The sequence below is a fragment of the Salvelinus alpinus genome, chromosome 10 (genome assembly GCF_045679555.1).
Source record: "Salvelinus alpinus chromosome 10, SLU_Salpinus.1, whole genome shotgun sequence".
Taxonomy (NCBI): Eukaryota; Metazoa; Chordata; class Actinopteri; order Salmoniformes; family Salmonidae; genus Salvelinus; species Salvelinus alpinus.
Genome location: NC_092095.1, coordinates 34,877,887 through 34,894,705, shown reverse-complemented (window position 1 = coordinate 34,894,705; position 16,819 = coordinate 34,877,887). Strand labels below are relative to the sequence as shown.

Genomic DNA, 16,819 nt, shown 5'->3' with positions numbered 1-16,819 from the left:
TGACCATAACGCGCCAATGTAAACCGAGATTTGTGGATATAAATATGAACTTTATCGAACAAAACATAAATGTATTGTTTAACATGAAGTCCTATGAGTGCCATCTGATGAAGATCATCAAAGGTTAGTGATGAATTTTATCTCTATTTCTGCTTTTTGTGTCTCCTCTCTTTGGCTGGAAAATGGCTGTATGTGTTTTTGTGACTAGGCTCTGACCTAACATAATCATATGGTGTGCTTTCGCTGTAAAGCCTTTTTGAAATCGGACACGATGGGTAGATTAACAAGAAGTTAAGCTTAAATTTAGTGTATTGCACTTGTGAATGTATGGAAGTTAAATATTTCGTGCTCTGCCTTTTCCGCTAGCGGAACCCCTAGCCGTAAGAAGTTAAGGATATCCAGGAAAAGAGAAGCAGATTTGAGTTGGTTTCACTTTTTGATCTGCCAGAGATAAAGTTCTGGGTTTATACTGCTCTACCTCGCCCTAGTGACATAAATGTATTTATATATTTTCATGTGGTTCTTTATCCCAGACGGCCCGTCTAAACCCTTTCTGTTGGTTTGCACCACACAAACTTTGCTTACACTTTGAGCTAACGTGTGTTTTGTGATCTGATCAATATGATCCAGTTTGATCAAGGTTTGTCACGTCTATTAAAATGTGTCTCTCATCCATCCACCGTGTCCGCATTGTTACCACATTAGCTGGTGCCTCCCTGTATGCAAATTATTTGACAAATATTCTTTCAAAATAATCTGGATTTACTTATTTTAACACAGTTACTGATGCCATAAATCAATGGTGCTACCTGTCAATGATTTTAAAGGCCAGTATAATGAGGATTTAAATGGTTTGACCATCCAGATCTGTTTACACTTGATTGATATCCAGATGCAATGCGTGCCTTGCTCCATCTGGAGGTGGTAAGGAACATCTGATCACAATCAGATCAAAATGTGTCTTTTAACCGTCTACACCTGTCTAAAAATGTGGACAATATCAGGACAAAGGGTGTACCTTAGCACCACGTATAAACAGGGCTATACTATAGTCTTTCATTTCCAGAAGTACATCAATAAATGTAAGGGGTTTGTCTACAGTAAGTCACAATGGGCAGTTGTAAGGAAACTACAGTGGTGGTACATTTGCCAACACATTATTTATGCTGGTGTGTTTTTGTCCCATTCGATTTCCTCCGATATTTTGTTTGTTTAAAAAAAAAAAATGTGGCAAGCATGTGGCTGTGTCCAAGTGAATGATTGTAAGGGGGCCTGTCTAGAAGTTTTATTTGGCCATAAAAACAAAACATGCCATAATGGATGAATGTCCTGATGTGAAAATTGCAGGAGAATACAGTAAGGACCCTGTTTGAAGGAAGGTGTATGAAAGGATGGAAAGAGTGAGTGCGTGAGTGAGTGAGAAAGGAAGGAAAGAGGGGTATTTATCCTTCTATCCATGTTCCTCTTGACTAGAAAATTATGTTAAATTATATTGAGCAATGATTGGAAAATACTGAACATAGTGGAAGTTTATATCCTGAAGAGCGATTGATGCACCCGTCAATCTAATGAACATAATAAAACAATCCCCATCAAAATCCATATTTGTTAACTAGAGATACCGCATCTGCGGTGGAAAGTGGCAGAGCTCCATCACTGTTTGATAGACCAAGACGACATCCCGAAAATCTGTCTTCTCACAAAAAACATGTACGGAGGGAAAATGTATGGAGTAAAAAGTACATTATTTTCTTTAGGAATGTGGTGAAGTAAAAGTAGTCAAAAATATAAATAGTAAAGTACAGATACCCCCAAAAACGACTTAAGTAGTACTTTAAAGTACTTTACACCACTGCCTGGTATCGATTTAAAAAATGAATGTGTCAATGGTGTGCGTACTGGGAGCGGAGTCAGGTGCAGGAGAGCAGAGAGTTGTGAACAGGCGCACACTTTATTTAGGCAGGAGAAACCAACAGACGGACGGACGCCACTGCGTCAACCTCCAGCCAATAAGGCAAAAGTGCAAACGCGCAAACAGTCACAATAATATTGTACAGACAAATAAACATACCTCGTGAAATAAAATACGGAATAAACGCCTACCAATATAGCACGTCAAAATAGACACAAAACAATCTCACACAAAGACACGAGGGGGAACAGAGGAATAAATACATGTCGTGTGATTGGGGAATGAAAACCAGGTGTGCAGGGAACAAGACAAAACAAATGGATAAATGAAAAATGGAGCTGCGGTGGCTAGAAAGCCGGTGACGGCAGAAGTCGTGACAGAATGGAAGTATGGAAGTAGTTTGTGCCATCAAAAAAAAGTGGTTAAATATGTGTCCAAAAAATATATATATTTCCTGAGCTTTCTTATATCTCCTTGATATAGGACAGACACTTCAACATCTTATTCCTTATGATTTATTTTTTGACTGTTTGTTTTGCCGTTTATGAATGTGTTATTCAATGCGTTTCTATGGACTATAGTAGTAATGGCCAAATATATATATATAAAATATATACACACTGTTGTCACGTGTAGTTTCATGTTATCACATTAACATTAACTACACGTGATCACATGTGAAGTTCATGTAGGGTCAAATCCAATAAAACACAACACAGAGTGAAACCCTCTGTATTTTCAAGTATTGGCATCATCATGTTATGCTTGTCATCAGCAGGGACTGGGGAGTATGTCAGGATCAAAATAAATATTACATGGAGCCAAGTGCAGGTAATAAGTTAGAGGAAAACTCGCCTCAGTATTCTGAAAACCTAACCCTGGGATAGAGTTGTATTTTTCAGCAAGACAATTACACAAATGTTCATGCCAAAGATACACCAGATGGCTTTCTGAGTGGTATAGTCTCAGTGCTGACTTAAACGTGCTTAAAAATCGGAGAAAATCGGAGAATGTTTGAATATTGCGGTCTATAAATTATACCCAAGAAAGTTTGCTGAGCTTGAGCAATTTTGACAAATGCAATGTATATATGTTGCCCTAAGAGTTTTGGAGAATCTTATTCAAAATGATTCACAGCTCTAATGGCTGCCAAAGGTGCTTCCACAAAGCATTAACTCTGGGGTGTGAAGACATATGCAATCAAGGCATCTTTGTTATTATATTTTCTATAACTTTCGTTCACTTGTGGAGCAAGTTGTGTAGATTTGTAGGATTTCTTATTTATTTAATCCCTTTTTAGATTAAATTTTAAGGCAGCAAAATGTGAAGACTGTGTAAGGGGTGTGTACACTTTCACTAGGCCCTGTATACATGATATGCCAAGTAGGTGGTACCTGACAGGTAAGCATGGGAAAATAGAAACAAATAAGGTACAGGTAGGACTATGATATTAGTGATGCAGTGTTTCTCTTCTTTACTAAGCATAAATATCGGGAGGATTGGAGATGGACTGACAGTCCAGCAAAGGGAGACATGGCAGAGTGAAAAACAATGGCAATTTTGGAAGCCTTGCTTAGACTGGAATGTAACCCAAGTGAACTATGAAAACTCAAACATACATTTTATGAGGGCTAACCGTACAATTTACTCTATTATTGTATTACTTGCGACATTTTTTAACGTTTCATCTAACATGCACTTACCATCCATCAGTTTGACAATAGTTTGGAAGGGAACTTGCTTTTGTTTTGGAAATGGAATCAAGACACATTTTGGGTTATGTATTCACATACTGTACATACTTATATTCACCGTGTCAACAAACTCTGCAGGTCAAAAATAAGGTTTCTTTTTTAATGCTTTCAGACAACAGGAATGGAGTGAGACATCTCATTTGGGAGACCATCCATTCTCCCCATGCAGCGTAAGCCTGTTCAGTGTGAGATGGATAGTGGTGGGCTGGTGCTGAAAGACTGTGGCAGGATGTGGTTTACTGTGCAATCTCACTGCAAATGGAAAGCAAATGGATATAAATCAGTCACTTTATAGAGAGCTGGTGTGTGTGTGTGTGTGTGTGTGTGTGTGTGTGTGTGTGTGTGTGTGTGTGTGTGTGTGTGTGTACACCCGTGTGTGAGTGTGTACACCCGTGTGTGCCAATGCATCTGTATGTGTGTGTGTTTACTTGGCTCTTTGAGGCTATGAGAGGGCTCCCAATGGAAAGTGAATTGGTCCAGCTATGGTCAATGAGCCCCCTGGTGCCTCTAGGCATAAGCTCTCCCAACCAGCCCTCTATTTGGCTCACCATACTCTACTGGCCAAAGAATGGCACCATTCTCCCTAAATGCCAATGCTGTGTGTGTGTGTGTGTGTGTGTGTGTGTGTGTGTGTGTGTGTGTGTGTGTGTGTGTGTGTGTGTGTGTGTGTGTGTGTGTGTGTGTGTGTGTGTGTGTGTGTAAAGAGCAAGAGCATTAACAGTTCTGGCCTGGTGTGCCTCAGCCCTGTTTGTGTTGTGCAGGTACTAATCCCAGTATAGCCTACTCAGGTTTAAGCGAACACCCTTTTCTCTCTTCCCTTTTTTTGCGGGCCCCTGTTTGCAGCCTAGGCTAGCGTCTCGCTCGTGAGTCGGGAATCACAATCAATATTCCTCCAAAGAGCTGTGTCACTTTTTGCGAGTGGCTACTCCCGCAGAGGTGTGAGAGAAGCGTGAATCACATAGCCTCCTTTCAAGTGGAAAAAAAATGAGAAACTCAAGGACGAGCCTGAAAGAAAACACACGGCACAGGCGTCTGTGGCATAATTTGTGCATCCGTCATTGGACAAGGAGAGCTTGTTGTCTCGCCCTCTCTTTCAACATCACCTCTGTGACTATGCCTGTGCCCCTACGCCAGCAAGTTTGGTGGACTGAGACTAATTGTCAAAGTTGGTACTGCAGTGTGTTTAAATACTCATCAATGGCTAGCTAACGTCAGTTCATTCATCTTTCCTCTAGCGTCTATCTTGCCTTCCTAGAATCAAAGCCCCCCTTTAGAATATCAGCAGTCTCCTCTCTCACAGACCACAGATGAAATAAGGCTCAGTTCCCATTCTGTTCCTTCTGACAGAACTACAAATTCGTTTCCAATTTGAGCGTGAATATGATAGTGAATCCTCCCTGAGAAGGGTCCATGGGCCCTGGTCGAAGGTAGTGTGCTTTGTTGTGAATAGGGTACCATTTGCGACGCAGCCAGAGAGAGTACGAGAGAGTCAGGTTACCAGATTATGAATGAAGGAAGGGGTAATTTGGAGCAGCCGGGAGGCTCTGCTGGAATGTCATGATGTTCTGGCATTTCCCTGACAGCTCCAAACATGTAGACATAAATCATTATTCACTTCTATGTACTGCAACGCCAGAGGGACACACACACACACACACACACACACACACACACACACACACACACTACGCCCTCTCCCTCTCTCAAAGTGAAGGGTATCATAGGGAGAGAGTTTACCCTTGGAGGCAACGGCTGTGTGTCTATCTCAGTCAATACTCAACACTCTTCAGAGCTTATGAATGTCTGTGTTTGCAGGTAATGACTCAGGGAGGAAAATTGTTATTAAACAATCGGACACATTTGGGTGATCTCTGGCATTATCCCTGCGCGTGTGTGTGTGTATGTGTGCAACAGACAGCGTGAAGGTCACGCCCCCTCACTATCTCCGCCAATTTATAATCCAGTCATTCTGCTGGCGTTACTATGGCAGCAAGGAGTTGAAGGCAAACAATGCCATTCAGGGTGGAAGGCAACCCTTTGATGAGAGGAGAGAGAAAAATGGAGAGATGTGTAATACCCGTCTATCTCCTGAGGGGAGATAGGATATGAAGAGGCATTACTTTATATACTATACAAATCTCTTCATGGAGTTTCACTTTAACCTCTTACATGCACCACAAAAGATTGTGTTTAGTGGTGAACTGAGCCAGAGAGGGCGTAAATATCCAGGTGTTAACAAACACACATAGTAGGTTACATTTCCACCATGCACTAACATTACAGAAATTCATTCCTATCAGTGTTTGAATTGGGCTGGAGCACACAGGTACTGATTACGGGCACTTCTAATTTTATACTGCTTGAGTACTGGCACCTCTTATAGAATATTGGCTTAAAATATGATGAGTACTGGCACCTAAATGTAAAAAGTACCAGCACCTATTTCTTTCCACTTCAAGCACTGATTCCTATGTGTCAAACAAAGCCTCTTTAGAATGTGCAGCACACGTTATCATTAGTCAGTGTGTCAGTTGAGACAGCACAAAAATGGAAACTCCTGAAATAAAGCAATGTTGTCATTTCACAGGGGAACGACTGAGAATGGCCCTCTTCCTCCACGTAAATCTGATTGTCTGTGTTTGTGTTCCATTTCAGAGCTGAACCAAAACTGTCTGTCATATAGTCTGATACAGTACACCATCTGCATACTAAAAAAGCGTAGTTTCCTGGTCCCATCTATTTTAAACAACATGGTATTCTACTGTATCTTTATTCGATAGTTTGTGTCTGCTTAGAATAAGAATATTCCTTAGAATAAGGAATAAGGAAAATAGTCCCCCTGAGACTGAAGCTGTCCTAATATGGATACTGTACATTAGTTACATATTTCAAAACAGGACAGAGAATTTTTTACAACGTTGAATCCGTTTAATTAACAATGTTTAATCCGTGTGGTTGTTAAGTGTACCTGCCTCTTGCGCCATGGAGGAGTGTGAGCAGCTGTTGGAGGACTGTTAAGAAACAGTTTGGCAGAGATCTGGGTGAAAATCAACAGCCCGTAGATGACAAGGCAACCTGTTCCGAATTCATCAGCAGCACACAGTTCCTACTGCCGCCAAAGAATTCTCCATATTTATTCAGTTTACCCATGGAGTTCTAACCATTAATGGACCTCATTAGACGGAGAGATACATAAGTGTCTTGGATGTATGAATTGCACGTTTCTCCATCTTCTATCTGTAAACAAGGAGCTGTTGGCACATAAGCCCCTGATCGCAGACTCTACTCTTGAGCTAGTTGCTTGTTTATATGGGTAACGGGTAATGACAAAGTGTTGTGCTTGATCTGAGCCTATTATTGAAATTATTGTGTGGAGCTAGCCACACAAAGAGTGTGTTAGCAAACAGCTGTGGCTGGAGTAATATTTGGCAGGCGAACTGTGTGGTACTTGGCAAATTTAATGTCACTCATTCAAATATGTGAAATAAACACAGTGAGGTGGGTTAGGGGGGAGGCACTTTCCTCTGACTACTAATAGCCTTCCTCTGACTAAGTCTGGAAGCCTGGGGAGACTCTCAATGTGTTGTCGTTTCCATGGAGGGGAAACAGACCCTGTTGTAGTAAACCATGAGAGTTGTTGCGAAGCTCAACTCAGCCATGTGCCTATCTTTGAATGACCACTTGCGAGCGTCATTCACCGCTGAGTCACTCAGTGCACACTTGTGGTCCACTGTGATAACAACAGTTTTTCCTTCTTAAGGTTCCCTACGTTTAGTCCGTTTCCTTGTCAGTGAAAAACGCCCCACTGACAACACAGTGCTTTTGACCGACAAACCAAACCATCCGGGTAGCAAGTCATTAAGCATGTGCTCTCTCTCATTACTTTAATGACCATAGTTGAGCTGTGAGTGGGCTGCAACTAGGAGGCAGATAGTTGTTTTGTTAAATGGGTGGAATGAGCAGGAATGTCCTCAGCCACTATACTTTGACTCATTAAAGTGGCGAGGGCCTTATTAGCACTAGTTTATGATCTGTAACTGGGGGAATGGCCTCCTCCCTTCCTCCCTGGAAACTCTATACCGTATATACAGAATACGCTACACGGAGTGTACAAAACATTAAGAACACCTGCTCTTTACATGAAATAGACTGAGCAGGTGAATCCAGGTGAAAGCTATGATCTCCTATTGATGTCACCTGTTAAATCCACTTCAATCAGTGAATATGAAGGGGAGGAGACAGGTTATAGAAGGATTTTTAAGCATTGAGACAACAGACATGGATTGTGTATATGTGCCATTTAGAGGGTGAATGCGCAAGACGAGATATTTAAGTGTCTTTGAACGGGGTATGGTAGTAGGTGCCAGGCGCACCGGTTTTGTTTCAAGAACTCCAACACTGCTGTTTTTTGTTGTTGCGCTTAACAGTTTCACGTGTGTATCAAGAATGGTTCACCACCCAAAGGACATCCAGCCAACATGACACAACAGTGGGAAGCATTGGAGTCAACAAGGGTCAGCATCCCTGTGGAACACTTTCGACGCCTTGTAGAGTAACTCAAATATTAGGAAGATGATCCTAATGTTTGGTAAACTCAGGACCCGCCATTCATTTTTCACATCGTGCATTTTTACCAGAAAATCGAATGAATTGTGTGTGTGGTGTAGGCTTACTTTGGCGTGACATTTTGATAGCCGTGTAATTCTCTCTCGGGCATGGTGAGTTTTATCAATATGTTTGCCTCAGTTGACAATTTTTTTTTTGCAAAGCTTATTATTGATAGTAGTTACCTTGTCCGAGGGATTTGCGCGGTTATCAAAACGTCACGCCAGGGTAAGCCTACACGAAACAGACCTTATATGAAGTAGTTCTAAAATTCCAGATTGAAAAATGAATGGTGAAAAAATGATTGGAGCCATTACCGGGTTTTATGACTCATAATGTGGTACTCAATACCGTATGTGCTGTAATAAATATAATTGAAGTACTATATGTAAATGCATAATGTGAAGCTGGTCTGCCTGATTAAGAGGCTCACATAATAGCCAAACAATTATGTGTATATTTTTTTCAAGTGTAGCCAACAGCTCAACATTTCTACTTCGTCTACTTGGAGTGAGTCACTCTGTATGTTTTAGCGTTTTTTTGTTGTTGTTGATGCCCTTCCGACAGTTCCAGTGCCACTTAGGCAATTAGTCATCTTTAGTATGCAGTGTGCTCCATCTCCACCTACTCAATCATCAACACAGGCAATTATGTTCAATGGAATCGGAAGCAGCAGACGAGCTGCCGGAGATGATAGAAAGTGGTGTGAGAGGTGTGCTGCTGAGCTTCGCTCTGCATTAGTCAAGCCTGTGGGGTGCTTAGTACGCACAATATTAAGGGCTTAGCGAAGAGGATTACTAATTCAAATCAATACCTCCTGAATTTGAGCTCTTTCAGAATCGTAGTCTTTAATGTTTTGATACAGGAAATCATTAGAGGTCTTCTGAGGAGGGTTTACCCTCACGTGGGCTTAACGAGTGGAAGGCGTTTTCTATGGCTCGAGTATGTCAAAGATTAGAGTATGGATTTTAGGCTTTCTAAACTTCTGACTCATTCTAGGTCTTGCGGCTGAACAAAAACTGAACATAGGGGTTAATACCGGTTCATGCTACTCAATACAGGCCGGAATTTCCCTCTTGTTGTTGTGAACATGCTGCGAACACACACATACACACACGCACACACACATAGGCTGCAGGTACGCCTAGCGATTAGAGCATTGGGCCAGTAACCAAAAGGTCGCTAGTTCAAATTCCAGCGTTGACAAGGTGAAATAATCTGTCGGATGTGCCCTTGAACAAGGTACTTAACCCTAATTGCTCCATTATGGCAGACCCTGGCAGTGACCCCATTCTCCGAGAGTGACTCAGGGGGAGTTGGGAGGTGCAAAAAACACATTTACAATTCACACATGCGTAGGAAATAGGACACAAATAAGTGCACGCACACACACAAAGGCCACTATCCCACCTAGAGGCAGAAATTCAAAATGTCACCAGCTGAAGTTTGTAACTCTATTCAAAGGTCAGAGACTTGTTTGCGGTCAATGTTCGATTTTAGCCCTGCCAACAGATACTGCAGTTTCAAACACAAAACAGAACACACTGTCCAGTCTGAGACTGTCAGCATGGCCAAGTCTATATGATGACTCAATGTGGGGGGATTTCTTGTGTCTAATTGCGCAACTTGGTGTATTACTGCAGTGTTCACCGGCTCATTGAGTCCCATTTATTGTGGTCTTTCCCACTCCCACCTCTCTGCTGTCTCTTTATTTTCTTTCCCTCTTAATTAACTGCCTTCTTTCCTTCTGTAAAATCGATTGTTTTCTCTTGTGTCTGTTGTGGAAGGATCTTGAGTGTAATAGGTTACTTAAAAATGACAAGAATTCCAGACGATGTCACAGAGGGAAATTTTAAGCAATTACTTAATTATATTAATATCAAGCCTATCAATTTCAATAACATCAAGACAGGGATAAAGTCAACTGGAAATTAAGTGAATAATCTGAGAAAAATGTACAGTGTAAGACTATAAAGACTGGTCTCAACACTTTACAAGGAGAAAGACATTTAAGGACAGAAAAATATGGAAGTATGCTGGTGTTGAACCTGTCACTCTGTCTTCCCTTTAGACTTTGCTCTATAACAGCACCCCCGGACACAGAAGAGGCATGTTTTGATGAAGAGGAGGGTGAGCAGCATCACGATGGCCAGTAGGAAAGCGAACACGTCCAGGCTGTGGTACTGGTACCAGGTGAGCTCGTGGGCCTGGACCCTCAGGTGCTTGGCCCCTTTATTCCTCATGGTGAACTCTATCCAGAACACTGCCTCATCCTTGGGACTGATGGGCCTGTCATGGTGGATCCTGGACAACCTCAAGGCGTTCTCCTTATACGACGGCTCGTTGATCACAGTGTTGAGTCCATCCACCAGATCCTGGGTTTTCATGGTGTTGAAGTCCATGATGACCGCGGCCCCCTTGGCCTTCATGTGGACCATGTTGTCTGGCTGGTCAGCGAACATAGGAATTCCCACCATGGGGACCCCGTGATAGATGGCCTCATAGATGCTGTTGGTTCCACCGTGGGTGATGAAGGCTCTGGTCTTGGGGTGACCCAGCAGGTCGTTCTGCGGGATCCAGTCCATGACTCTGGTGTTGGGGGCCAGGGTCTCAGGCTTCTCCCCACTGAGCCTCCACAGGACCTTCTGGGGAATCTGCCCCAGGGCTGAGGCGATCATGTTCCCTTTCTCTGTGGTGAGGTTCTTGATCATGGACCCGAGGGTGAACACCACAATGCCGTCATCTCCAGAGCTCTGCACAAACTCCTCCATGTCCTCTGGTAAGGGCTTGGCAGGCTTGCAGTGGATTCCCCCCACAAACTTGAAGTTAGGGAGGAAAGGACGAGGGTAGTCAAAGTCCCAGTATGTCCGGATCAGCCACAAGTCAGCTTGGCCCATCACTTCACAATAGGTCGATGGCTTCCCTCGAATCTCACTGTAGTAGGCGTCTATGTCTTGCCAATAACCGTATGCCATCATGTCCTGGGACACATAGAAGAGGAGGTTCAACAGTCTTTCAGTGAAGCTCATTTCGTCGGTTAACTTGATCATGGCACCAGGGACAAAGGATGGTGGAGAAGGCATCTGCCCACAGAGCCTCTCCCACATGTGGGCAATAGAGAAGCGCAGGGAGTAGACCAAAGGAATGCCCAGATCCTCAGCCACCAGGTCACTGCAGGGGTAGATTGGATCGGATAACATAACATCATACTTGGCCTCTCTCAGTCTCCTCATGACGGTCTCTGACCTCAGCAGTCCGTCACATATCTGTAAGCAAAACTTTAATTCTCTTTTTACAATATCATACCCCTTCCAATGGATCTGCAAGTAGCTCAGGTGGTCTATCTCGTACATGTAAAAGTGGATGAACTCCTCAAAGAAATCGCTCATCTGTTGCGTTGAGACGGAGACGTTGAACGGTTCGTAGCTGAAGCGAGACTTTTCCGTGGGGTCCATGTATACAGAGGAACTCTGCACCAGCACTGTAACACTGTGTCCTCTGTCAATCAGAGTGTCCAATATTGGCTTGAGGTTGATCCAGTGACTGCCTTCGGTATGCCAAACTAATATGTTTCCACAGTTTACTCTCCCTATGATACATAACTGTGCGATCACAAACACAGAGATGTACCGTGTCAGCTTCATCGTGACTGTGTGGAAACAAGATGAAAACCACCTTTTAAAACTCTTTCCAAAGTCAACCAATCATTAACTGAAGTTGAACTCTGTATTGTAGTACTATAGAGTATTCCTCCTGTCACATAAAACCAGATAAGCGAGCCACCGCCTTGATCTTTCGATGTGAAAGGTAAAGGCAAGCACACACAGACAGTAACCCTGCTTGTCCCTACCCAGAGTCAAGCAGCTAGCTGCTTGTAAGCCCTGCCAGCAGCACACTGTTCAGTCATAATAGGTACCAGTGGGATTAAAATCTTACAGAGGCGTCGGCAGCAGAATGGTAATCTCCCCCAAAATCCTGGGCAGGAATGTAGGCACAGGAAATTAGTCAGGAGAGTTTTGTTATGGCAGAGGGGAGAAACAAATGGGCTGAGACACTCTGGATTTGTCCCAAATGGCACCCTATCCCCTTTATGGAGCACTACTTTTGATGAGAGCTCGATGGGTCCTGGTCAAAAGTAGTGCACTATAAATGGATCAGGTTTTTCTGGATTTTGTGACATTGATTTACTGACATTATTAGCAGACATTGACAAACTATAAGCTACATAAGAGGGCATAAAATAAGAGGATGTTAACCTTTACTTAACACCCATCCCGGATCCGGGAGCATCCTCATCAGTAAAAGCTGATTAGCATAGCCTAGCATAGCGCCACAAGTAAATAATAGCATATAAATATCATGAAATCACAAGTCCAATACAGCAAATGAAAGATAAACATCTTGTGAATCCAGCCATCATTTCCGATTTATAAAATGTTTTACAGCGAAAACACAATATGTATTTCTATTAGCTAACCACAATAGCCAAAGACTCAACCGCATATTTTCACCATGTTCCTACCGCATAGGTAGCTATCACAAAACCGACCAAATAGAGATATAATTAGTCACTAACCAAGAAACAACTTCATCAGATGACAGTCTTATAACATGTTATACAATACATTTATGTTTTGTTCGAAAATGTGCATATTTGAGGTATAAATCATAGTTTTACTTTGCAGCTACCATCAAAAATATCACCAAAGCAGCCAGAATAATTACAGAGAGCAACATGAAATACCTAAATACTCATCATAAAGCATTTATGAAAAATACATGGTGTACAGCAAATGAAAGATAAACATCTTGTGAATCCAGCCAATATTTCCGATTTTTTAAGTGTTTTACAGTGAAAACACAATATAGCATTATATTAGCTTACCACAATAGCCAAACACACAACCGCATTTATTCACCGCATAGATAGCATTCGCAAAAACCAGCAAAAGATATAAAATTAATCACTAACCTTGACCAACTTCATCAGATGACAGTCTTATAACATCAGGTTATACAATACACTTGTGTTTTGTTCGAAAATGTGCATATTTAGAGCTGCAAACCGTGGTTATACATTGTGAATATGTAGCATCGATTCACCAGAATGTCCGGAGCTATTTTGGACACTCACCTAATCTGACCAAAGAACTCATCAAGTATTTTTATGTGAAGTTTATGTTGTATGGCAAATGAAAGATACACTGGTTCTTAATGCAACCGCCGTGTTAGATTTTTTAAAACAACTTTCCCATAAGAAACAGCTTGCGTTATTGCGAGACAGCGCCCGCCAAAACGGCAGAGAATAGGAATCAACATTTTCCACAGAAATACGAAATAACATCATAAATTGTTCTTACTTTTGCTGAGCTTCCATCAGAATCTTGTACAAGGAGTCCTAGGTCCAGAATAAATCGTTGTTTGGTTTTAGAATGTCCTTTTCTCCTGTCGAATTAGCAACCTTAGCTAGCCATGTGGCGCGAACATGCCCATCTTCTCTTGACGCAAAGAACGGAAAATTCCAAAAGTCCCAATAAACGTTGAATAAACTGATACAACTCGGTTGAAAAAAACTACTTTATGATGTTATTATCACATGTATCAAATAAAATCAGAGCCGGAGATATCCGCCGTGTATACCGAACGCTTTTCAGAAGCCAATGTCGATGTACTTCGCGCGCCAGAGAAGACATTTCCAGACCTGCCACTCCAAAAGCTCTTGTTCGGCCTCAGATCAAGCTAGACACCCCATTCCACCTTCAACTGCCTGTTGTCATCTAGTGGAAGGCGTATGAAGTGCATGCATATCGATAAATATAAGGCAATTGAATAGGCAGGCCCTGTAACAGAGTATCGTTTTCAGATTTTTCACTTCCTGTATGGAAGTTTGCTGCAAAATGAGTTCTGTTTTACTCACAGATATAATTCAAACAGGTTTAGAAACTTGAGAGTGTTTTCTATCCAATAGTAATAATAATATGCATATTGTACGATCTAGAATAGAGTCCGAGGCAGTTTAATTTGGGCACGATTTTTTCCAAAGTGAAAACAGCGCCCCCCTATTGACAAGAAGTTTTAACATGGTTGCATTGACACGCACAGACAGTGAGTTGCAGGCAGGATGAGGTAGCAGCTGCAACTTGACAGGTGAGATTGCAACTCTACCTGCTTTAACTTCCCTGGCAGGAAACTGTGCGACCGGGAATTGCCTCAGCCTGATAGTGAGGAGGAGAGGGAAGGGAAACAGGAGCAGGATGGTGGAGAGTGCTCACAGCTGGGATCAAAAAACAGGATCGGATGGATCATGGCTCACAGGTGGGTGAATATGGACTAGCCCAGGTGAAAAAGCTGTTCCACTCTAAAGTTATCGGATACATCTGGAGCTGAGTGACTCTCTGTCAGGCTGGCAGATAAATATTTCATAGGGTTAGTTGAATAGTTGAAAAAAATGTCTAAGTGTGTTGTAAAAAGCAAACATCTGCCTCAACATACTTCTAGACCATTTGTGTGTGCATAGAAATCAGAACACAGTGTTTAATTTACATGACAACCTCTGTCTTACTTCAGGTACCTACAGCTCGTAACAACGGAGCTAATTGTTCGATTTCCTGTAAGAAGTAACAACACTAACAAATAGCCAACCATTATGAAGAATAATTGTTACAAATGATCCCCTCAAAAGACCCGTTTAGGATTCATAAATCAATTCTGCCTTGCTGTCAATGTAGTTGCGATCCATTGACCAATTCAATTGTTACAAGTGTGACATTTCGACGAAGAGAGTTCACACAGCGTTTTAAGCACCCCCCTTGAAAAAAGTCCCTCAAATGCCAGCATTCCACTGTGAAGCTAATCTATTCCCTGACAAACAAGAGTTCTGAATGTCGCTGTACACGTGCACACACACGTACACGTGCACACGCACATTACTGCCTCTACTACTGTAGGAGGCATGTGACGGGGAAAGAGGGACGATAATGCTTTGCTCTAGTTATTCTGCCTAGTAATCACACTGTTCCCCAGTGGGCCTATGAGAGCTCTCATGCTGGGAAAATCTCTATCAGGCACAAACATGCTAAAAAAAAGGTAGAACATGTAGACCTATACTCATTATGGCTGAAGATTGCTGTGACTGTACATATGCCCCTAAGTGATACTGGTGCGTTGGTGTGCGTGTGTGTTTAAAGAACAGCAGACGCTGTACGTGTACCAGTAATGAGTCCTATGTTCCTCGCTGAATGCTGGAAAAACACCTTTGACAAGCATCCTCTTTGGAAAGTTGAACACACGGAGTACTTCAGCCATAGAAAGTTCTCAGAGGAGTTAATTTGATACCAGTATTGAAAGAGAAGGGCAAAATAATGCAACGTTGGTCGGAAACCATTTTCCCTTTCTTCCATGTATGACAAGGAGCTTGTTGCAATTCTGCTTTAGATCTGCTTATCAGTATTCGTCTGCCTATGGTCTGATGCTGAGCTCAGGCTGCAGTGACTCAGCACGATTAGATAGATTTGCTGAACCATAAGTAACCATTAAACATTGATAACCATAAGTGGGGGGGGGGGGTCTACTAAGCTATTGTTTTTAGATGGTCATACCATGGATAATTTATCTATTTGATTATGAATTTCAGGATCCCTGTAGGTAACAGAAAATACATAATTAAATATAGAATTTGGCCTTTACTGCTATAGCCCATAGAAACGCATTGAATAACACATTCATAAATGGAAAAATAAATCATAAGGAATAAGGGTTTGAAGTGTCTTTTCTTTATCTAGGAGATATAAGAAAGCTAAGGAAATATTTGTGTTTTTTGGACACTCACTTAACCCCATTTTTGTTGTTGGCACAAAACTACCTTTTCTACTTTTTTAAACTGGTACCGGTTACCTTCAGATGAGTTCTGTGATGCTACAGACAGACGTTGGCACATCGGTGGTACCGACTTCAGATGAGTCCCGTGGGGCTTGTGGGGGTCGTAGAGCAAAACGGAGAACACCATCACGAGAATCTCATCTTTCCATAGACTGAAGGCCACACTGTTCGGACGCTACAGACGTTTTCGTGAGAAGACCGATTTGGGGGATGTCTCATGGTCTGACAAACACCGCTCTAGCTCGGCCACCTTCCACCGCAGATGTGCAATAGCCACATAGGCGGATGCGGTGGATTGAGACGCAGCCCATGTATATCTCTAGCTTAAATTGACAGATTTTGATGGGGATTTTTTTTATTGTGTTACTTAGATTGACGCACTGGTGTGTCAATAGACTCTTAAGGATTTAACCATTGATCACCATTCATGTTATCAATCACATCACCCTCTCACCTGGTATGATCTACGGTATGTGTTTTATTGTTCACAGTTTTTAAGGGGATTGGATGTTGATGATTGATGTTCCCCTCTCTGAATCCTCCAAACAGTGCATTACATAAGCATTAGTACGCATTCTGTTGTACCTGAGATTATGTCAACATCAACTAGGAAAGTGAAGATATAGATGGAGACATCTGACAGAGGACATGACTTGTACATTCTGTACAT

General features: G+C 42.1%; 1 protein-coding gene across 1 annotated transcript; it reads right to left on the bottom strand.

Moving 5' to 3' along the window:
- Window positions 1–10,108: 10,108 nt before the first annotated feature.
- LOC139531981 (UDP-glucuronosyltransferase 2A1-like) lies at window positions 10,109–12,073 on the bottom strand. The gene has a single exon (XM_071329049.1). It carries the CDS (start codon window positions 11,913–11,915, stop codon window positions 10,323–10,325), a length of 1,593 nt encoding a protein of 530 aa, XP_071185150.1. The 5' UTR covers window positions 11,916–12,073; the 3' UTR covers window positions 10,109–10,322.
- Window positions 12,074–16,819: the final 4,746 nt, after the last annotated feature.